At 38.4% G+C, this 22,151-nt stretch overlaps 2 protein-coding genes across 4 annotated transcripts; both read right to left on the reverse strand.

Annotated features, from left to right (window-relative positions):
• Positions 1-611: 611 nt before the first annotated feature.
• LOC121645311 (relaxin-3 receptor 1-like) lies at positions 612-9,163 on the reverse strand. Its single transcript, XM_041993763.1, has 4 exons — positions 9,123-9,163; positions 3,744-3,948; positions 3,089-3,532; positions 612-3,003 (listed from the first exon to the last, which is right to left on the reverse strand). Exons 1-4 carry the CDS (start codon positions 9,161-9,163, stop codon positions 2,389-2,391), a joined length of 1,305 nt encoding a protein of 434 aa, XP_041849697.1. The 3' UTR covers positions 612-2,388.
• On the reverse strand, positions 8,709-21,790 carry LOC121645310 (cyclic AMP-responsive element-binding protein 3-like protein 3-B). Of its 3 annotated transcripts, XM_041993762.1 has the most exons (10): positions 21,308-21,790; positions 19,262-19,360; positions 18,697-18,964; positions 15,676-15,806; positions 15,329-15,439; positions 15,030-15,136; positions 11,972-12,040; positions 9,887-9,971; positions 9,466-9,559; positions 8,709-9,379 (listed from the first exon to the last, which is right to left on the reverse strand). In XM_041993762.1, exons 2-10 carry the CDS (start codon positions 19,346-19,348, stop codon positions 9,189-9,191), a joined length of 1,143 nt encoding a protein of 380 aa, XP_041849696.1. In that variant the 5' UTR covers positions 19,349-19,360; positions 21,308-21,790; the 3' UTR covers positions 8,709-9,188. The 3 variants fall into 3 exon arrangements, 2 of the variants coding, with proteins under 2 accessions (XP_041849696.1, XP_041849695.1); XM_041993761.1 differs by lacking the exon at positions 21,308-21,790 and having other exon boundaries at positions 19,262-20,203; XR_006011404.1 differs by lacking the exons at positions 9,887-9,971; positions 21,308-21,790 and having other exon boundaries at positions 9,253-9,379; positions 19,262-20,203.
• Positions 21,791-22,151: the final 361 nt, after the last annotated feature.

Consider the following 22,151-nt stretch of genomic DNA (forward strand, 5'->3'; position numbering starts at 1 on the left):
GACACAACATTCCTGGTGAGAAGTGGGGTACAAAGATCCTTTATTATTTAAAAAGGAAATTAAACATCACATGTATTTTATGTAAAAGCAATAAAATCAGCTGGTGGTGCGCCTGTGGTGTGTGTGTGTGAATCAGCTGACTAAACTCAGTTTGATCATTTTCAAGAATGTGCTTGCATTTCACCTGCAAGTGGTTTATAATATTTTAGCAGGATTTCTTCTTCAATAAAGCCTTTCTGATCCACAGCTATAGTCTATAGCTGGTGAGCAAACCCAAAGCTGGTGAAAAAACAAGGATAGATTTTAGTTTTTCATTTATTTACTTTAGTGGCATCAAAGATATTGATTAATTCTGAACAAGGATTTTCTGTTTTTTTATATATATATTAAGAAAAAGGTTTATCATTACTATCACGATGAGAAGACAAACACCACTCTCATGTTTGTAATTGTGGATATAGAGCCAGGTGTCACCAAGTATAGTCCTTGAGGACCACTGTCCTTTAGGTTTTAAAAGGTTTCCCTTCAACACTTGACTTAAATTAATGGCTCACTGTGCAAAACTTGATAACAATACGTTGGATCTATTTAATTTGAATTGTGTGTTGGAGCAGGGACACATCTAAAACCTGCACTTCAGTGGCCCTCATGGACTGGAGTTTGTGATCCCTACATCATTAGTTGATATAAAACAGTAATTAAGTGTTTTAGACCATCTAATAAACTGCTTTGTTAACTGTAACTATTTGCCGGAAAAGAAAGTAATTTAAAACTAAATTGCATTATTCTTTGAGGCCATCTAAAGTGACTGCTTTGTGCTGGAGCCATGGCACCATTTGGAAGGATGTGGATCAAACTGGGAATTTGATTAAGTAACATGTGTACCAACACTTGAATTTCACCTGCCACAAGATTAAGTTAGTCACTGTTGGAAATTTAAAGTTAATTCCTCTCAATAGGACAAACTGAGGTGAAATTCTGATGCATTAATGCTTGACTCTGACCTGGTGTTTGGAATAGGAGCAACAGCGGTTGGGTTACTTTTGTTGTTTTTTGGTTTGCATTTCTAAGATATTAAACTAAAAACAGCAACTGGAAAATGTACAAATCTAAATAAAAAAAAAAAAAAAAACTTGCACACATAAAAAAATTACATTTATCTGCACTTGAGGTGGTTTTGCGTATTTTGATGGTGAGTAGATGCACATTAGTAGAAATGGAAACAACTTTGTGAATTGTGTCTGACTTGGCAAAGATCAAATTGAACCTGTGATGATCATTTCTATTCATTTCACTCAGCATGGTGTTTTCAAGCAAGACATCACCTCAGATCCAGCCGTATATGTTGGAGTAACAATCTAATCTATAATCTGAAGGTAAACAGTACAACAAACCACAACAACAACGATTATAGCAGGACATTTCTGTTTGCTAACTCTGCTAATTACTTATAGTTTTAACATTATTATGTTATCTATCAATTCTTCTCCATATACAGTACATCTACTCCTGTGCAGTCCCATGTTAATAGCTACAGATGTGTGGTAAAATCCCAGCTGAGGCAGAAAACATCCTGCTGTAATCATCTAGCAAGCTAATGATGCTTACACACTCCCCCATTGTTAATGGAATGGTTTCGGTTAGTGTGAAGTGTGTGGGTGTTGGTAAATGTGATCCATGATTGTCGATGTGAGTACTTCAAAATTTCTGAGAAGTTGTAGAAGCAAATACTGGATAATTTCAGTTGCCAAGTGAAGAAATGTATCAACAAAAAACAGGCCTTCTTTTAGCTTCCTAGACTGCCCAAGTCACTGCCCACCATGAAGTGAGATGTTCGTGCAGGTTGTGGGGAGAGTGTGGTGGAGGTTGTCAGTGGCTGGAAGCATTCAAGCTGTTTTCTGGCTGCTATCAGCTGCTGGCTGGCTCTGTCCTGTCCAGGTGTATGCTAGTATCTGTGCTCATTCAGCAGGACCCAGTCCTGGCAGCTAGTGATTAGCGCCAATTCATTCGGCCTGAATGGTGGCCACTGTCATAGTGGACATTAGTGGATGTATAGCTGTTGGTAGCTCAAAATTTGTCTGAATGCTACCAGATGCTATTGCCCTGTTCAGGTAGACGTCAGGTGGCACCAGCTCACTCAGCAGCTAGTTCTTGCTCTGCCTGGGACACAGATGGTGTCTGAGCTTACTTTAGCAAGAGGGCCAGGAACAGGGAGTAAACTGACAGCCTGGGTCAGTCTTACGGTCATAGAGTTCACCTTGGGCACCCCCAAAGCTCATAAATTAATACACCATTTTTGTTGGTTAATTTCATAATTATTGTACAGAAAAAAAGCAAAAAAGTTCAGTGCTTTTTCCAAAATATGAAACTTTTTCATGACGAAATACATCACATATTAACATCCTTGTGTATCATAACCATGCTGGGTGGTGCTTCCTCCACTCTTCTTCCTCTCAGAGCCAGTGAGACAACATTCTGGATGGAGTGAGAAACTCTCAGCAGAAGCTCCTTCAATCCAGTTCTGTACTCCCTTCGGATCAGGCAGTAGAGCACTGGGTTGAGACAGCTGTTAGCATGGGCAAGACACACAGTCAAGGGAAAGGCATAGGCCTGGGCATTGTAGAAGGCTTTACTGAAGGGCACCAAGTCGAACTTGATCAACACCCCCCACAAGGTGAGAGCCTGGTTGGGCAGCCAGCAGATGAAAAACGACAGAACCACAATGGTGACAGAACGAGTGACTTTGGAGCGGCGGCGGTGGCGGCCTCTTTCGTACTCAGATTTCTCAATGCCACTATTACTGTCTACCACACTGCCTACAACGCGGCGGCTCAGGATGAACCTCAGCAGCAGGAGGTAGCACACAGATATTACAATCAGGGGAACTATAAATCCCAGCAGGACCTTTTGTGTTTGGTAGAGTCCAAGCAGAACTTGAGGATCCCAGTGACCTGAATCAGAGTCAGAGAACCGAACTAAGCACAGCTCATCATCTGCAGACACCTGTAAATGCAAGAACTGAGTAAGGACACTCACCCAAGTAAAAGAAAAAAAACACGACTGATTGTTTAGACAGAATTCAACAAACCTGGACTGTGGTGGAGTAGAATGCATGAGGCAGCGTGGCCACCAGTGACACCACCCAAATGGCTGAACTGGCCCACTTGGCTCGAGCAGTGGCAGTCCTGGGGCTGTCCATCTTCAGGGAGGTAATAAGGGAGTGGTATCGGGTGACGCTCATGGCTGTGAGGAAGAAAACGCTGGCATACATGTTCATGGTGGTGACTGAACTCACAATCTTGCACATGACCCTGCCAAAGGGCCATCGGAAGTCCAGCACCGTATCCACAGCCCAGAAGGGCAAGGTGAGAACAAACTGGAGGTCCGTGATTGCCAGACTCATCACAAAGCAGTCGATGGATGAGTGGTGGTGGCCACGGCGGCGGGAATGGAGCAGGAAGAGAGCAAGGAGGTTACCCACAAGCCCCAGGACACAAACCACCAGGTAGACCAGAGCAATGAGAATTCGCACCTGTCAGTCACACATACACAGATAAGTATTTAAAAAATTTCTTTTGTTTTCTGTAAATAACTCAGAAGTACACAAAATCACGAAAAGAAAGAATAAGAACACCTGCAAGAGTTTTCTAACAGCAAATGTTAACTATCCACAATCACTGTCTTACATAATTAAATGTTTCAATTTTTTTCCTGCTGGATTTCGTAAATGAAGTTGAACCTACTGGCAGGTTGGCACTGTCTCCATGCGGATCCATGGACGACTCTTTAGAGAGGATGTGAAGCCAGCAGTTTAGGGAAAGGTTAAAAGCTGGAATGTTGGAGGCTGCTCCTGTCGGGCTGACCAGCTCGGATATTTCATCCTCCTCTCCTCCGCACGCATTCAGCGCGCTCTGGGGTCCGGAGGAACTGCTGTTGCTCTGCATGATTCTGCAGAAGCAAACCGACTTACTTTTTAAGATAAGTTCCCAGCTTTCCCTCTTCCGACAAGGTTAACTTCCGAACTGAGGGTGCAAAGGTGCGATTTAAAAAATCCTCATCTTTCACGTCCAACGTTTATTATTCACAAACTCAGAGCCGCGTGAGGCGTCTTTGCTCGCATGTTCTTACCGTTCCAAACGGGAAAATTGGTGTTTGTACATTAAAAGATCTGATCAATACGCAACAGCCTATTTTGACGTCTAGAACCGTCAGTCTGACATGATACAGCTGGCTCTTCATCCTGTGAGTGTGAATACATCCTCGGACTTGAGTGTATGTGTGGGGGGTGCTTTTCCTTTTTTATACTAGCTAGTTGTCATTCCACCGCTTGACGGCGCAGTGTGTGCGCACAGTTCACCCACAGTGTTTCTATATTATTATTATTATTATTATTACAGCAGGTACAAGAAGACACGAATATAGATCCCATGAACGTCAGAATTTCTACTGGCTACGTTAAAAGTCAATCAGAAAATCCTGAATAACCATAGAAAAACTTGTGTTTAGTTGGCATTTATTTATGCTGGAAGACGTCTTCTTCTTCTTCTTCTTCTTCTTCTTCTTCTTCTTCTTCTTCTTCTTTCTTTTGATGTAACCAGTGAAACAATCCGTTTCACACCCAAATACCACTCTTAAGTAAATGACAGTGGAACTCACTTTCATCAGTGTTTACATTCCTAAATTATCTTGTACACCTCAAATGAGCCTCATCAGAGGACAGGTGGAGCTTTCAGGGCTTGTAAGAGAGCAGAGAGAGAAAGATGTTTGTGCGTGTGAGCGAATGTTGTGTGGCTTATTTATTTATTTTCTTTTGTACAATCATGTAAAAATAAAGTACACGCTTTTTCAATTCTAAAACTGTCTATGTAAAACTGTCCAAAGTTTTACATAAGGACAAAAAAGAAATAAAAATGCACTTCTAATAATTAGGTTTATACAACCTCAGCAAGACATGATATATAACACTATCATTATTAATTAAAAACTGAGTGAAAATGCAGAGGTAGTATGTAAGAATCCAAGTGCATGGTCTATTTTTGATTGGACTTTGATTGACTGCTGTGCCTGGGATTGTTGTCCTGTTGCATGACCGAATTATTTGATGACTGCAAGGTGCCCAGGTCTGCAAAACAATCCCAAATCCTCACTCTTCTTCCATTATGCGTGACTTAAGCTGCACTAACATGTTCTTTTAAGAGAGAAGTTTTCTCCTGAGGACCCTCCCAAGCAAGCCGTATTTGTTAAATCTTTTTCTAATCATGAATATTTCCATTTAACACGTGGGCCTGTAGAGTCTCAGATATAGGCTTGTGGGTGTTTTGTGGTCTCTCTGAGCGCTGCACAATCTGACCTTGGGTGAACTTGTTGGGACATTCACTTCTTGGAAGATTGGCAGCTGTCTTAAGTATTTTCTGTGAATAATGATGCAGAATAATGGACTAAACTGTTTGGAAATGCCCTTTTAGCCCTTCCCAGATTGATGGGCAGCAACAATTGCTGATGTCTTTTATTCTTGGCTTTGTGTGAACACACACCTCAATGATCCAGACCAGTGAACTAGTAAAACTTCTGCTTTTGAGGTGTTAATATTTACCATTGATCAGTTAATCACATCAGTTTGATTAGCAGCACTTGGCTGCTATTTAAAACCTTTTAATTGTTGTGGAAGCAGAAAAAGTGTATTTAGTTTTTCACATGAGAATTTTGGCTTAGTTTTAGTTAAACAAATATTGCAGTGTCACGTGTTTATCTGTATTTATCTTTCTGAAGACATGGTAACAACCCATAAACATTAACTATCATGTCCTGATATGTAAAATCTTTGTTACTGGAATCAACAGTGTGTGTCAGAGAAAAATCATGCAAGTTTAAAAATGAAGGGGTTAAATTCTGCCATTTTCTTATACAATATGAGCTGCTTACATAAAATCTAACCATAATTTACAAGCAGTTTGAGAATTTGTCCAGCATCTCATCCAGTGTTCACCATGGTATGATAAGCATGTGATTCTCTGTCTCTTGCTCTCCTTTTTTAAAATATTAATTTAATATTTCTTAAGCTATATTCTCTTAAAATCTTGCAAGAGTTGGAGCATGTTCATTTTATGCAGCTGTTTTTTAATATTCAGCTGACACAGATTCAAGTAAAAGTAACATAACGTGGTTTTCTTTCATGTTAACTGAAAATATTAAGACTGGTTAGAGTCCAGCCGTGTCTTTCTGTGTGAAGCAGTTCATTTACATTCTACTGAAGCTCTTCAAGATGCTTAAAGCTATTATATTTCATTTTCAGAGAGTTTGATTTTTCAGGTAGTAAGGGATGGGGAGAAGTTTTACACTGGATGCATGTTGCTCTGATTACCATACAAGTCTAAATAAGTAAAAATACACAGACTACTCATGATAGAGAGACTAACTACTCATAATAGGCTGTCTGATACACTCTAATGTTGTGAAAATGAGAGAATAATTTACACACCCACACACATTTAAAAAAACTGAATGAAAAATGAGTATTTAAACTTTGTTCAAATACTCATAAACCACCCAAAAAATGAACAAACCTTGATGATTTAATAATAAGAACGATTTTTTTTACTCCTATGACTTCTTTATAGGCTCAAATAGCAGCAACTCTGTTTAAATGCATTGTGATCAATATTTTGACTCAGTTTATACCTGCATCAAGGTCAACACTTCAATATAACACATTTAAATTAGTAATTAAACTCCAAGCCAGAGTAGGTTGTGAAACTGTAATTTTGGTTCAGATTTTTAGAAATCATTCTTTTTTTTTTAAGCTGTTAAGTGCACCTTTGCACCTCTAAGACCTGTGCTACTGTACTCAGGAAGCACTGTTAGATAAACAGTCATGATTTTAGAAAAATCGTAGCCAAAGAGTCCAGTTTCTTCCAGCGCAACCATTTGTATATATTAATCTGGCTAAATTAGTTATTCTTGTCATACTTACATTCAAACCAACATTTACAGCATGACCATTCCAAAAAAGAAAGAGAAAAAAATCTCACAATCAGCTCTTTAAAACCTATTAATCATGTAAAATCCTCCAAATCTTCCAAAATCTTATCAAGCTGCTGTCCATGGTACAGTCAACAAACAGTTTAACATGTATTCCAGGAAAATACAAAATACACACAGTATAGGAATAACATCATGTGGGATTGAAATGAAGCTTCACTATTTACAGTTTAACAAAAAGAGGTGACGTGTAAGAATAGACTAATGTTGTATTTAATCATGAGACTGATGGATCGTCCTGGTGGAGCAGTAACAAGAATAAAAAAAGAGAATAGATAAGACCTCCTTGGAATAAGCTCAGCTGCTGGATTAGCAGAGTTAAGAAGTTTTGTGACACTTTGGACATCATGACATAAGGATGATGGAAAACAGAAGTGTTGCAGGAAGATAGTTGGAAGAAGGACAAAACAAAGATGACACTTAAAGAACAGGAATCCACCTGATTGGCTTAAACAAATGCAGGCAGGAAGATCTTTGACCAGAGAAGCAGCATCAAAATGAAGAACGATGTGAGTTTGACAGCATGAGAAAGCTGAGGTGATTAAGAGAACAGAGAAGAAAGGCATATACCCTGTGATGAGAGCAGGTGTGATAAATCACATCTTCCTTATTGAACTTGAGACAACTTTCAGCAAATCCAAAATCCAGTCAGTGTTTTCCTCACTGTGTGGCTCACTCCTGCTAAATAAAAAGATTAGATTTTTTAACATTAACTGTAGCTCTTTAAAACGTTTTGTTATCTTTCAATAAGAGTCTGTCTGCTAGGCGACTGGTTTAACACACACACGTACATGCAAACTCAATTTCACAACAACAAGAGTAGAATATAATGACAATACTTGGTGCTCATCCACCCAGCAACCCTGTTGCATGTAAAGCCAGAAACACAAGCAATGTGTAGATCAGGGTTGTCCAGCTCCAGTCCTCAAGGGCCACAATCCTGCAGGTTTTCAATGTTTGCCTGCTCCAATTGTCATTGTGCAGCACTTCATAGGCTGTTGGATCCATTTAAAATTAGTCAGATGTGTTGGAGCGGGGGTATATTGAAAACCTGCAGGACAGCAGCCATAGAGGACTGACTTCGGACACCCCTGGTGTAGATGCTTCTTCACTGCTTTGATCAAAGCCTACATGTACCTGTCTTCAGACTTTGAACAGAAAGCTATAAGTAATTAGGGCTCCAGGAAAATGCTGTCGCGTTTTTTTTGTCCTTGTCCTCCTGAAAATTGCAGTATTGAGTATTGAGAGGCTCAATCAGCACATTTATATATATATATATATATATATATATATATATATATATATATTAATTATTACTTCTTTCTTTTCGTCCAGTGTGAAATCCTGATTACAGTGTTCAGTTTTCATGGTCAGACTCTTAAATATGTGAAAAACTAACAGTAGGACTCTGCGGAGGACTGTTGGTTTTTACTCATTCTCATCTCAGAAGAAAAGGAGACTTTGATTTTTAGTACTCTCTTGTTAGATTAGGATCTAGAGACAGCGTGGACACTTCTAATGGCAGCTTCAGTGTAATTGTGTCTGGTTCATTTTATCCGATTGTTTTTCATTGTCTTGCTTTGCTTTTATTAATTGTGTTAATGATTTTGTCATCCTTTTTTCAGTGAAAAAATAAATGTGCAATGTTTTCTTATGCTATATTGCCTCTTTATTGCACATAACTAAAGGGAAAGAATAAAGCATTTTCAGGTAGTTCCAACTTGAGAAAAATCTTTCTCAGCATTTCACTAACATGTTACAAAACCACTTTGAATAATTCAAATAATTTTCTATTAAACATACATTGTGGTAAATAATAAAATACAGATATTTTACAGATTATACATATTAAAATACAGCATTAACAATGCAAGTAATACATGATCCACCAGGTCTCTGAGACTTTTTTCTAAAGCAAAATGAAAAATATCAGAATTTCTGAGTGGATGACCTCCTCACTGACCATACTTGAGAAAGGGAATTTTGGTTTGAAGCAGCATCTTTTGGTTAGAAGTTTGTGTGTTGGAGCATCACTGAGTCATAACAGTGAAAAGCAAACGCCGTAAAGCATTTAAAGGGCTCACTTGGATGATGCATTCGTAATCAAGTCAACACTCCTCCACATCGTTCTCCACCTGTGAGTCCAGTAATCATCTTCGTGCCTGTGATCCTGATGATGGTGAGAGGGAGGGAAGTTGTACTGTGGGGAGTTCTGTTCGTGCCCAGAGCTTCTCTGTTAGGCTTCGCAGGGCTTCAAAGCCCCTGGAGATGGAGGGAATGTGGAGATTGGGAGGAGGGAGGCCTTCTACTTCATCTATCGACTGCAGAGAACGAGACGGCACTGAAAGGCAGAGATGTGGCAAAAATGAGTAAGTGTGTGTTTGCGAGTGTGCATGCATGATGAAATGAAAGAGTGTGACTACAAACCTTTGGTCTCTGTATACTCTGCTTGGCTCTGTTGGTTGTAAGGGTTGGGCTGAAGATTTGAGGTAATGATCAGAGAAAAGGAGAGCAGCAAAACCTGGATGCAAAGGCAGACGTCAGAACAAAAAGAGGCCAAGCATAGAAAACACAAATGAGAAGGAAATGAATGAACACCCAGGGACAAAATGAAAAGGACTTATCAGAGATGACCTATATAACATCTTGCTGAAAAGATGAGCTCAGGTGCTAAACAAACATTGACTCCTTTCAAATTTTAAAAGTAAAAATAGAAGCAGGCTTTGTCGTGGGATCTCAGTTTTAATGATGCATTTGGAATTGTAGTGTCTATCATAAAGTGCTGCACCTTGTTGTAAGAAATGACAGAGTCTGTCTAAATCACTTTTTAGGGGGTGCAAATTCTCACCAAAATGCAGGTTCCTCTATTTGTTGTTTTGCTGGAGCTATTAGGAAAGAGAGCCTGTAGCTGGCTAAGCTGCTTCAGCAGAGCACTGCAATACAGAGACAGAAAACAAGATAAAAGACATTATGTGACAGCACATGAAGGCCCACAGATGAAATAAAGAGATCTATTTTTTTCTTTCAGCATTTGTGATCTTTGGCAACTGAAGCAAAATGAAAAAGGAGCAGCGTGCTACAGGGAAAGAGTATGTATCTAACTTTTTTCCCCCACTTTTCCAGGATCTGGAAGAAAGCCACATAAGTCAAGAAACTTAGAGTTTCCTGTTTAAATCTTTTATTCTGATCCTTTCACACTGACATAGAACAACACCTTCCTATCCTGGCTTAAAACAGTCTGAGGGGAGCTCAAGGACAAATGAAAATAGATCAACAAAACACTGACTGACATGATCCAACTCATTGCAAGGTGACAAAAGAAATACAAAGAGATTACTTCAAATAGGTGTGAAAAAAGCAGATCTAAGAGGGATATGAGTGGTTGACTGAGAATAACAAAAATGAGATATTAAAATGATTAAAGCACATCCTTAAAGGTTTTTCTCTTGGGTTTATTTCCTGAAAATGGTTTGATCAAGATTTAGATGGTCCAATAAGGCAAGCCCTCCTCAGTCAGTATCTGCAAAGATCTACACAGAATATATTCACAACCTTTGATGTTAGGGCTACTTTTATATGCTTCTCCACCCATTCAAACCAGGCAGTTCCCCCCAGTCTGATAACACCCAACTCCCATTCTAAAGTTTCACGCATTAAGACATAAGGAAAATAATCTTTAATTACCAGGTCTTTCAAAAAAATGCAACTTCAGGCATACAATTTTGTCTTAAAATGTAAAATTGTATAATTGGAATAACTCGTATTTTTTTCCTAGATAAATGTAGGCTCCATCTAGGACAGGGGTGTCCAATTGCAATCATGCAGGTTTTAGTTGTCTCCCTGATCCAACACACAGCTCTCCTCAGCAGCTTGTTGTCAAGTTCTGCCCAAGCATATTGATCCATCAACTGGATTCAGGTTTGCTGCAGCATGAAACATCCTAAACCAGCAGAACATCTTCAATTGTGGCCTAAAATGTTTTTTTTTTAATGGATAAAAGACTTGTTGTGCACAAACTATTTTACTGGACTATTTTTACTGGAATCTTGCTGATGTAACAGGACTGTTTTTGTTGCAGTATCATCTGCTACTAGAGTACAGTAAGTGTTTACTGAATCTGCAGCTATGATTGTGGTCTGGAATGGTATACATTACCCTCAAGAATCCAAGCTTTCCAGCTGTCAGGGTTTGTGATTTTTCAGTTTAGTTGCACATGCTTGTTTTTTTTTATATAGAGCAGTGGCCCGGGGAAGTGTAAGTACACCTGCACTCAACCACTTTAGTCATCGCCCAGGCCCACTGCCTGCCTTAGCCTTTTTGGATTCCCGTGAGGACTTTATATTTGCTCTGAATGTCTGAGCAATAAAATCACTATTTTGATCCCCCTTAAGATCTTTTCAAGTGTTTTTTCTAGGTCGGCATTTTAGGGTCTCAGGTCAGTTAAGAACATGACACTAATGGTGTATTCCATGTAGGTACTTGGAAGATAGACTAAGTAAAATACATATTTACTTCTCACATTCTGTCCATAGGACATCTTGTACCATCAGGTTAACATAAAAAAATTCTATGCAATTGCAATAAATCAAAATAATAAATATAAATTTTTTTCTGAACTGTTAAAGCTGTAAGGATGATAATGCACTGAAACCAATTTTGGTAATCAAACTATTAGTTAAAAAATTGGAAATCAAGCAACACTTTATCAAACAAAAAAGAAAGACATGAACTAATTATAGCTTGTTTTATGGTAATTTTTTTTAGTTTTTTTCCTTTTTTCTGGTTTAATCCATTGAAGAAACCTTTCTGCACTGTTGCTTAGACAATAAATGAAAATGTGTTTGCCTTCTAAGCATTGAAGTATTAAGGGGATCAATCACCTTAGGTAAAAAACAAACATTAGTTTGGCCTTTTTGCTAATAAGATAACTCACTTGTTGGTTTCCTCCAACTGTTTGATCTTTCTCTGCAGCTCAAGGTTGTGAGCACTGCATGCAGACATCCTGCAGAAAGAGAGACAGGAGAAAGACAGTGGAAATATATAGTAGATGAAGTAAAGCAACAGGGAAATTAAGCAGTGTCATCATTTCTTCACCTTTGCCAATATCCATGTGCGGACGGTTATCATCCACTCCTTTCTAAACAGGGACTCCCCCTTCCTCGTGTTTTTCTCCTGTTCCTTATATGTTCTTCTGAGTCACCCCTCAATATTGCTATTGACTTATAATAACAACCAAGTTGGCATGTTCCACCTTCAGCTGATTACCATCTAAAGCTGACTGAGCTCAATAATAGAGACAATCCTATTATGAAACCTTTGTTTTTAAGAAGCAGTAAAGCTCAGAAATTAAAGGGGTGATAATAGCACACACACACTTAGGTTTGTAAGGTCATTTCAAAGTTTTCCTGAGAACACAATTAACTGCTAGATTGACAACAAAGGCTGAACTGCAAAAACTCTCCTCTGGTTTAAAAATATGGAAATAAACATCAGCACATCAGTACATTCTCCCAGTCTGCCTTAACTGAGATGAATCACAACCAGCAGATTTTATAAGTCCAGTGGTGTAAGATCTACACATATAAGTAATCTTGGGGGTGGGGGTTGATCAACAATAAACCTGGTGGGAAATGACAAAACAAAGGGATTTGATGACACTGCTGCACTGAAGTGCACGCTCTACCACACTGAATTGTTTGTGGAGGTGTGATGGGGTGAAAGAGCCAACATGTGGGAGGCAGGCAGGATTGGTGACAAATTTCCTGGCTGATCGTTGTAATGATGCTCATGCTGCACAGCCTGGAGTTAGAGAGGGTGGAGGAAGACTCAGATGAGCTTCATCTTGGCAGAAACCAATTGTGCTTCTGGTGCATCATGCTGAGTCATCTTTAGGTTTTGCTTGAGCCCTCCTGCTGCTGCCAGACACAGCGGCTTATCTGCTTTGTTGTGCTGCTGGCTATCACAGTATACCCTACCCAGATGGGTGGTTTTCATTCACACTGTGGGGTAACTATCAAACCAAAAACATGCTGGGTCAATATTTCATAGCAAGATGTGGTGAATATTTAATCCAAAAGCTGCACAATTGGTGATGTCAGAGTTTGGTGGCCATTGTTTATGGTTTATGTTGTGGCATGTTCAGGATAATACCTGGCATGCACTTTTTCCACTGGATTGATGTTGCTGTCACAGGTTAATAGTGGAGGTATGTTTCAGAGATATTAGCGCTACAGCTGCTGGGAAAGTGTTACAACCAAGCCAGCAACTCCAAACTCTTCAAACTCTTTCAATAAAACTAAGATTTCTTAGTGACTCCTCAGTGATGGAGTATGTTTGGGTTGTTTGGTATACACCCTTTTTCTCAGGCATATGCTAGCTCCCTAAACTGGCACTGACTGCATGAGGAGAAGACACAGTTTTTTTTTTGTTTTTTTTTGTTTTTGTTTTTTTTTTGTTTTTTTTATGGTAGGTAGCCAAAGAAAACAATTCAACAAAATAGGCTGTGCATGGTTTCTGTTCAAATGGCCCCCAGATTAAATACAGATGGTGCTAAGGGGGAAATTTGAACTAGATGGGTGTATTTGAAAGCTTTCATCATCCTTCACTTAACCTTTACATTCTCTGGAGTTTTACTTGTTATAGAAATTCATGGTGCTTTATTGATACACATCCGGCTTAGCTTTCTGGCAGTTTGTTATGGTAATCTCAGGGAATAAATTTCCAGACATTTTCAATGATATTCCAAAGTTGTTTTTTGGATGTTTTCCAAGATGATCCCCCCTTGCTTTTTTAATTTTGAGGTTTTTGACCGGTAGTTTTCTATTGTGTGGTCTTCTTTTGAATATGTTATGGCACTGGTATTTGGAAACTCATTGCCAGATTAAATACCTTGATGAAAAAAAATCTGTACTTTTCTGTCCCTTCAGTAGATGGATCATCTAAAGCTGAAGATGCACCACAGCTTCTGTGTCAGGACTTTTGCTGGATTTTCTTATTATTCCCAGGACATCTCTGTGAGATATTATTCATCTGCTATAATTTTTTTTGTTTTGTTTTTGTTGGCCTGCATTTTTCTTTTTTCCTCCACTTGTCCAGTTTCCTCTAAGTATTTCAGGGCACACACCACAACATGTGGAGACAGGTTTTCATAAAACAGCTCTTTGGAAAGGACTTTGTTGCAACAGAAATACTATTTTGCGCCAATCAAACTATGTGATCTTTGGCACTTTTAGTAGCTTCAACGAAAGAAATTGGAAACAATTATGTGTCTTTGTGACAGGCTGTTATTAGGAAATGGTCCAAAGATCCCATTTGAAATTGGTTCTTTGCAAAGTTGTCTGTTATGTCTAGACATAATATTGGTTCTTCTCTCAAGTTAAGTCCTTTTTATATGATTGAATGATTCATAGGTCAGTGTTAAATGGCTTAACAAATTAAAACATGAAAATCCTACAAGAACTGGATTGTCTAAAGAAATCTTTTATAGACCTTTAGATAACCTGGAGAATTATTGCTCACAATATTTTTTAAATTCTGGCTTTTGGTAACATCAATAGTATGTCTCTTTGTGATGTTTCAGCACTTAATTCCCTTAACATCCGTTCATGTTTACCCCTTTTAACATGTTTCTTTTTGGTCACCCATGACTTACATTCAGCCTTTTGTCTTTCTACTCCAATTGTACCAGTAGAGTTTTGTGAATTTCCTTTGACCTTCCTCTGAGGATTTTCTACTCAGAAAGAACTTTGTTTAGTAGATGAAAAAAAATATTTAATCTGCTTCACCTGTGATGATTGAATAATTAAACAGATATTTACCTCTTTAAAAGTAAGCATTTGTAGAAGTTAATTGAGTGAATGTCAAGACAGGATCATTGTTATGCATTTCAGATTGCAAAGAAATGACTGCATTAAAATTTAACTCCCTTGGCCAAATTATGCAACAATAATGTCATGTTGAGCGAGAGATGCTGAGCACAGATGGATCCATACCTTCCTTCCAGACTGTCAACATATTCTCGCTTCTTCTTCCGGCTTTCTTGAGCTGAGCGCTTGTTGCGGATTTTCCGTCGGATCTTCTTCAAAACCCTTTCCTCAAACTTGGGAGATGAAACACATGAAAGAACAGAAACAAGAAAGATTGAAGAAGAAAAAGAGTGAGACAAAAATAGGTTGGGATGGGGCAATGGGGGAGTTGTGGAAAAAGGGATACAAATTTAGATCAAAGGTGCTATGTGTGGGGCATATGTGTGCTCAGAGACTAATCTGCATAATGCATCTTACTCATGTACCTTGGACAGGGGCAGTTTGCTGGGTAAGTTTACTCCTTCTTTAGCCAGAAGCTTCTTCTCATCCTCATTGAGCACAAGCTCCTGAAAGGAATGCTGAGAGGTTTGTTGTGCCTGTAAAACATTATTAAAGTTTAATGGACTCTTAGCAGCTTGCTTGAGGAAGGCACTGAAGTGGAATAACAGTTCCTGTAATTGTGTTTATTAAGAGACAAGAGAGTCTTTTTTTTCCTCTCGAACAATACAGAGAAATGGGGTGTGAATTATTCATTTATCACATTCAACTAATACTGTAATTAGAAAACTGGACTGAACTAATGTCTTTCATAGAAATGTTTGACTCATCTTACTTTCTGCCCAAGGTTGGATAACAGCAGGTCTTTCACTGTGACAGCGTGGCTGGATGGAAGCAGGGAGTTTTGGTTTGTGGAAAGGTAGTATGCAAATCCAAAATCCTCATGGAGACCACCAGGCTCCCAGTCTACAAAATAAACCAGAAAAATAAGCAAAGGCATACAAAACATACTCTACTTGCAGTTGGAACAAAAAACACATGCTTTACAGAGCAAAGATACAACAGTGTACATAGGTTTTAGGCATTTTATATGTACAAAAGAAAGCAGAGGCAAAAATAAATTTTTAATTGCACATTAAAGCCTCACAAAATAATAATATTAGTGGCTAGTTAGTGGCTCATAAATGCCTGCATGCTATGCTTTGGTTTCTTTTTGTGTCAAACAGCACAGCTTCATACCATAGCAGGTCCATATTTTGCTTGGAAGTGGTACAAGAAATAGAGAGTGGGCAGCAGTTGTGGGTTGGTCAAGTGCATGGTACCCAGACTGTGCTAAAGCTTTATCTGAGATTTACAAGAAGAAGTAAAAGTAGAAAAAATAGATGAGGAGAAGGAAGAAGAAGAAATAGAAGAAGGGGACATGATGCAGGTGAGGCTGGGGGATGTGGAAGAAGAGTTGTCTCCTGTTGCTATAGCAGCAGAGGAATCAGAACATGAGTGCAGTTGCATCGTATACAAGTTGAGACTGATTAACGGTTAGTGTTTAAGACCACACAGATATAAAATAAACTGATAAATGTCTTTATGATCTAATAATCAGATTCAATAGATTTTGCCATTTGGCATTTTATTCTGAACAGGGTTATAGAAAAGGTAGAGCAGAGTGGATGATGAGTGCCAACAACAAAAGCAGCAGAGAGCTGATGAAGAGGAAGGTATCAGATAAAGAGGCACTGTTTTAACAGTTTGCATTAGTCAGAGTTCACAAACAGCTCTTGTCTCACAACAGGAACAAAAACTCAGCAAGACAGCAGATTATCTTCATCAGTCTCAAGGCACATGTTTGTTCTCAGGTCCTGCTGCTAACAAAAGAATAATCATAACAGCACTGAATGAGAGCTCAGATTGTAATAATTTTGTTTACCTTGTTTTCATCTTTATGAGAGCCAGGTTATCCTCATGGCCATGAGATGACATTTTATTTACATTCTACTTTGAAATAAGTTGAAAGTGGCACAATTATCAGGTGAAAACTCAAAGATATGAAGCCCTCAGTGTTTCCAGGTCCTAACAACTCATCTCTCACACACAAACATAATTCAGTGATTAATACTGATCTTAACTTTGATCTAAATAAAAAAAAATCTTATAGATAAATTTTATGAAACCTTGATTTCCTGCCTGCAAGCCTGTTTTAAACACAACTTTAGTGAACAGGGTGAGAGAATTTACAGTAAAAAGTACTTGCAGTGTGCTGAATTAAAAACATCATGCAACATTATAGAAATGCTACACAAAGACACTTTAAGGCCAGAAACATTTCTTTTTAAAATTAGCCACAGCTTTGTCTTCCTACCCCATCTCATTCACTGCAGGATTAACACTACAACACTATTACAATGATGTGTTTAGTTTTTTTGCTGGCCACCCTTCGATCTGCAGAATAATATGTGCTGCTTGGCTTCAACCTCCTTTACCATCATCTCCCAAATTTCATCTTCCAAAACATATAATGTTATTTTATGTTATTCCTGTGCCTGTTTTGACCAAAATCCCAGTCGTGCTGCTACTTTTCTTTTATGGAAAAATGGCAAGTTAGTTGTTGTCTGTTCAGGCTGATTTGAGACGTTCAAAGATGAGTGTGAATGGTGCGTGAAATTGGTTGCATTTTCATAACCATTTTCTAGTTATTCTGACCACTGGAAGTGCTTTAAACTACTGCAACTACTTAAACTGCATTTATCTATTAACACACACATGTTTGCTGTACTGTGCTTCTTTGAGCTTTTTCTATATATTACACACTCTCACAGCACTGAATGCATCAGAGGTGGGGGGTAAAAAGATCAGTGTCTTGTTCAAGGACGCTTACACATGTGGAGTGGGGAAACTGGGGATCGAACCACAGCGTTCTGATTGGCAGACAACTCCTATCTTCTGAGCCACAGCTGCCAAAATTAAAGGTCAAATAAAATGGAAAAGCTTTGGATCTGCATCCATCTTATCTATACACTCTGTGGTTCCATCTCATCAGCAGAATTTCAGAGAGCTGCAGAATCCATGTAGTTTACTTTGAAGCTGTTCTGTTGGCATGTGCTAGCTAATCACCTTACTTTTATACAGATTTTTGTTTTAATTTGCCATTTATCTGTGTTATATATCAGGAACCAGTCCTGGATTACATGAAGGGACAGAAGCAGTAGATTAAGCCTTAGTGCACAGATAAATTAATACTGTAGAGCAGCCTATCAACAAGTAGCTTTAGAAGAGTGTTATACTTGTAAATATGACCGCTGGTGCTGCAGAACAGGGAAACAGCTGCTCAAACTGAAACTCAGCTGATCAAAAGATTTTTGAATGCAAATTAACTTTAAGTCTACAAACCCAAACTGCTGCATCATGAGTACCCTAACACATGCCTGCGTTTGACATTTTTTGTGATGTTTAAGACTTGGTTTATTGATTTTTTTTTGTCACTGAAAGAGTCAATCATCATGAAAGGGGGCCATTATTCAAAAAGTACAATTTCAGAACATTGTGATTCACATTTGCACAAGCTTTTATCCTTCCAAATGATGAGAAATGAGGAAAAACTTTAAATAATTGTTCCTTCTTTGAAAACCCTCACAGTCAGAGGTGCATTTAACAGCCCGCATTATTCTGCTACAAAGACTACAAAATGAAGAATGGGACTATGTCAAGGTCATCATTTTTACCCTGTTTTCTAGCATCCTACAGTTGCCCTTCTTTCTTAACCCAATATATTTTTGTTCCATATAAAGATAATCTACCATACTGTTTTCATGACTCATTCTGCAACTGCAAAATTTAAACACTTTCACCATTTTTGGCTTACCAAAATCAATGGAAACATCGGACATCTTTTCATAGGCTGGTGGCTTGTTCTCCAGAGATGGAGGCTGAGGGAGTGCATGGATGTCAAAGTCTGGAAGAACAGTGCAGGAGATTTGATGGGGGCTGTCTTTGTGATCTGTCAGGCGGTCCTCGTTAATGCCACTGTCAGTGGTGCAGGGAGACCACAAGGGGGATGTCGGCACAGAGGAGGACTCATGTAGGAGAGTGTCTAAGAAGTCATCTGCAACATTTCTCTGAGGGCTTACGCTCTGAGGAGAAGGAGATGTACACATCATCACGTTAAACCATTGACCGATTCAATTAGATCAATATATTCCTGCACATGAACACAAGCAGCCACATGAACAAAACATAGCATTTGACTGTAAATGAGATTCCATACAAATGAGACTATGCTCAATCATGACTGACCTCTGTTCACAAACCAGTTTGCGCTCTATGTGTTGTATTTTTATAAGAACATCAATTAAAGAAGAGATTGTGATCATTTTGTCCCAAATGACTCTGTTTAGGAGCAAACAGTGCTGAATGTTCAGATCACATACATCGTTAGTTGTCATAGTCCACGGCTGGTCGCTGTGGCAACTGGCTGATTCTTCTGTGTTTCTGAGCAGAAGGTCAAAGAGGTCCATCCCTCCATGGACCTGAAATAAAGAGTACAAGAAACAAAGATGTTCCTCAATTTCTTTTCTAGGTTTCTGCTTATTTTTACACACACAACAAACGATATCTCCATTTGGTCTGTCGCAAATTTGGGTCTCACACTTCACGTTCCTGATAACAAAATCAATTAAACAGGTCACTTCCACGTATACCTGCATTCAAACATCTATTTTTGTTTAACCAAACAGATTCTACATCAATCACTTAAAACCAAATTAACCAGTGATCTTACCCTTTCTGTAGCCAAAGTCATTATTCTGATGATGAAGCAGCTGGTGAAATTTTCATAAAACGATTCAACAGGAATAAAAAATGCAGCAGACAATTAGATCAATACACTCCTCTGTGGCTGTGGCATGCAGGAGAAATGCCTGAGTGTTTCAAGGGACAAAGTTGAAATGCCATATCATACAAGAGCATTCCCTCAACCCAGCTTATCATCCAATCCAGTGTTTAGCTGACAGATGCAAGAGCCAATTGGCACAGGAGGAAGACTCATAGATGGATGAATTAGTCAAAGTTAGTCAGAAGTAGTCTAGAGTGACCTTTGATGTCAGTTTGATAAGGAAGTAATTATTCACTGCGTGCTTTCACATTCATTTTATCCTAGATGGAATTTAATTTATAGACTAATTTTTAACTGCTTTCAAAGGCAATAGGTGGAGAGACACTTTATTAGCTCTGATCTATATTAACCAGAGAAGATAAGTAAAAAGAACACAGAACATAATAAGGCCTCTGTTGGATTTGAGATTGATTTCAAGACTTTTGAGCAGGGCTACTCAGTTCAGTCCCACGAGGGCCGCAGTCCTGCAGGTTTTCAACTTGTCCCTGCCCCAACACACCTGACCCAAATTAATAAAACATTGTGCAGAACTTCAAAGGCTGTTGGATCCATTTAATTTGAGTCAGGTGTGTTAGAGCAGGGATACACTGAAAACCTGTAGCATTGCGACCCTCGTAGGGCTGAACTGAGAAGTCCTGCATTAGAAAAGGGTTGGTCATGTAGCTCATGTAACTTTATGACATTTGAAGTCACATCACGGACCTGCCCTGACTTGTTATGAGTAGCACAATTCCCACAATAATAAAAAAAATAGTAACAAAAATAAATCCAGTCCTCCTGGTTGGAAATTAACCTTCTTAATAATGATGTGATTTTTAAACAACAGAAAGCATACTTTGACTTATTGTTACATATTTTCTAAAATGTGGCTAAATGGAAAGTCACTTCACTGCATGATAGTGAATTCGTCATGGCAGACCAAAGGTCTTCAACAAAGAGACAAGAGTGATTGGGGATTTTTTTTTTTTTAAGAAACATGAATCTTTAGTTACCATCTATTCAGAAACCTTAAAGATTATTTTTCTTTGGAATTAATTGTCTGTGCCTCCCTGTTTCTTATCTTTACTACCAATAATTAGCTTAATCTGTTTCGTGCTATTTCTAAGTATGCAGATCATAAAGCAAAAACACATTACATAATGTGTTCTCCAAGCAGGAACACAACAAGAACATGCGCACTTGCACACTGGCTATTATCACTGTGGGGAAGATATTCTCCCAGTGGAGGAGTTATTACACTCCTTGTCCCTCTTCTAATTTCCAGAAAGAATACAATCATCACACTCCCTCTCCCACTGCCTCAACTTCAAAGCATTGTTACACCTGTGAAGAAAGAAGCCTTGTACGGTAGCTCAAATAACTGAGTTATTTTCTTTTCAGTCCATAAGACTTCCCTTTATTTTTCCCATTTTTTACTTTAATCATGCAGCACAAGGTTGAAAGAAATTCAATGTTCTCTCTTTTGAATTCTCTGTGATTTTCTTTTTACTGGGATATGGTGACTTTTACTAAGTTTTCTACAACTTTCAAAGTGGACACATTTATGAATGCATGAAAAGAAACAAAAATGAAATTTTCCTACCTCAAATATCCTGGCCAGATCCAAACTCAGTCTTTGGGTTTAGGACACAGAGCATTTCAGAAACCATGGAGAATCATTATCTGAATAAGACATACTGATGAGACAGGCTCACTTGTTTTTTAGTTCTTTCTAACTGTGACTAAAACATGTAACAAAATGTGAAATATCAAAAATCTCAGAAGGAGCTTTGCAGGGTTTTAACATTTGGTGGAGAAACACATTTATTTCATAACTTGTGTTGGCTTTTTCCATGGTCTTAACTGAATTCTAAAAACCCAATTAAGTTGTTTGTATTTCAACAAGCATTATGTATGAAGTCAGAAAAAAGGTTTAAACTTATTCAAATTTATTCTTAAGAAGCCAGTGAGTTATGGCTTCACTGATTTATTCTGAACCAGATCTTATACATTCATTGTTATTTTATAAAAGAAATAATGCATACTGTGAAGACAAAGTATGAATCCAGTATGAGCACTTCAGTCTTTAAAGCACATCTTCAGTGTATTTGTTGCATTAAAATTGACTGTTCTTTGGCAGACTGCCTATTATCAGTCCTGTCATACGCCTAATCATATGGCAGGAGAATCCGGCTATCTTTATTGTTGTCATAACTGGAGATTAGAGATGTTCAAAGTACATACAGGTGATCTAACCAGAACATTTTAAGAACATTTATGGATACCAATAATATCTTGCAGCCTGGTACATAAAATTGCTGAGTTCATGAATATGACATCATTTGGATGCGTGTAAGAAGGGGGTGAAGAAAACTTGCACCCATTTACATTTAAGTTTAATAGAATGTCATAAGGGTCACCTCATAAAATGGATTCACCAAGCGATA

This window comes from Melanotaenia boesemani, chromosome 8 (assembly GCF_017639745.1).
Source record: "Melanotaenia boesemani isolate fMelBoe1 chromosome 8, fMelBoe1.pri, whole genome shotgun sequence".
Taxonomy (NCBI): Eukaryota; Metazoa; Chordata; class Actinopteri; order Atheriniformes; family Melanotaeniidae; genus Melanotaenia; species Melanotaenia boesemani.

Excerpts from the sequence above, each read along its gene's own strand:
- LOC121645311 (XM_041993763.1), bottom strand. The coding sequence starts at position 9,163 with ATGTGGAGGAGTGTTGACTTGATTACGAATGCATCATCCAA. Across the intron at positions 3,533-3,743 it reads GAGACAGTGCCAACCTGCCA|GTGCGAATTCTCATTGCTCT; the intron begins GTAGGTTCAACT and ends TGTGACTGACAG. Across the intron at positions 3,004-3,088 it reads TCTACTCCACCACAGTCCAG|GTGTCTGCAGATGATGAGCT; the intron begins GTTTGTTGAATT and ends TTGCATTTACAG.
- LOC121645310 (XM_041993761.1), bottom strand. The coding sequence starts at position 19,537 with ATGCAGGTATACGTGGAAGTGACCTGTTTAATTGATTTTGTTATCAGG. Across the intron at positions 18,965-19,261 it reads GGACTATGACAACTAACGAT|AGCGTAAGCCCTCAGAGAAA; the intron begins GTATGTGATCTG and ends CCTTCTCCTCAG. Across the intron at positions 15,440-15,675 it reads TATCCAACCTTGGGCAGAAA|GCACAACAAACCTCTCAGCA; the intron begins GTAAGATGAGTC and ends AATGTTTTACAG.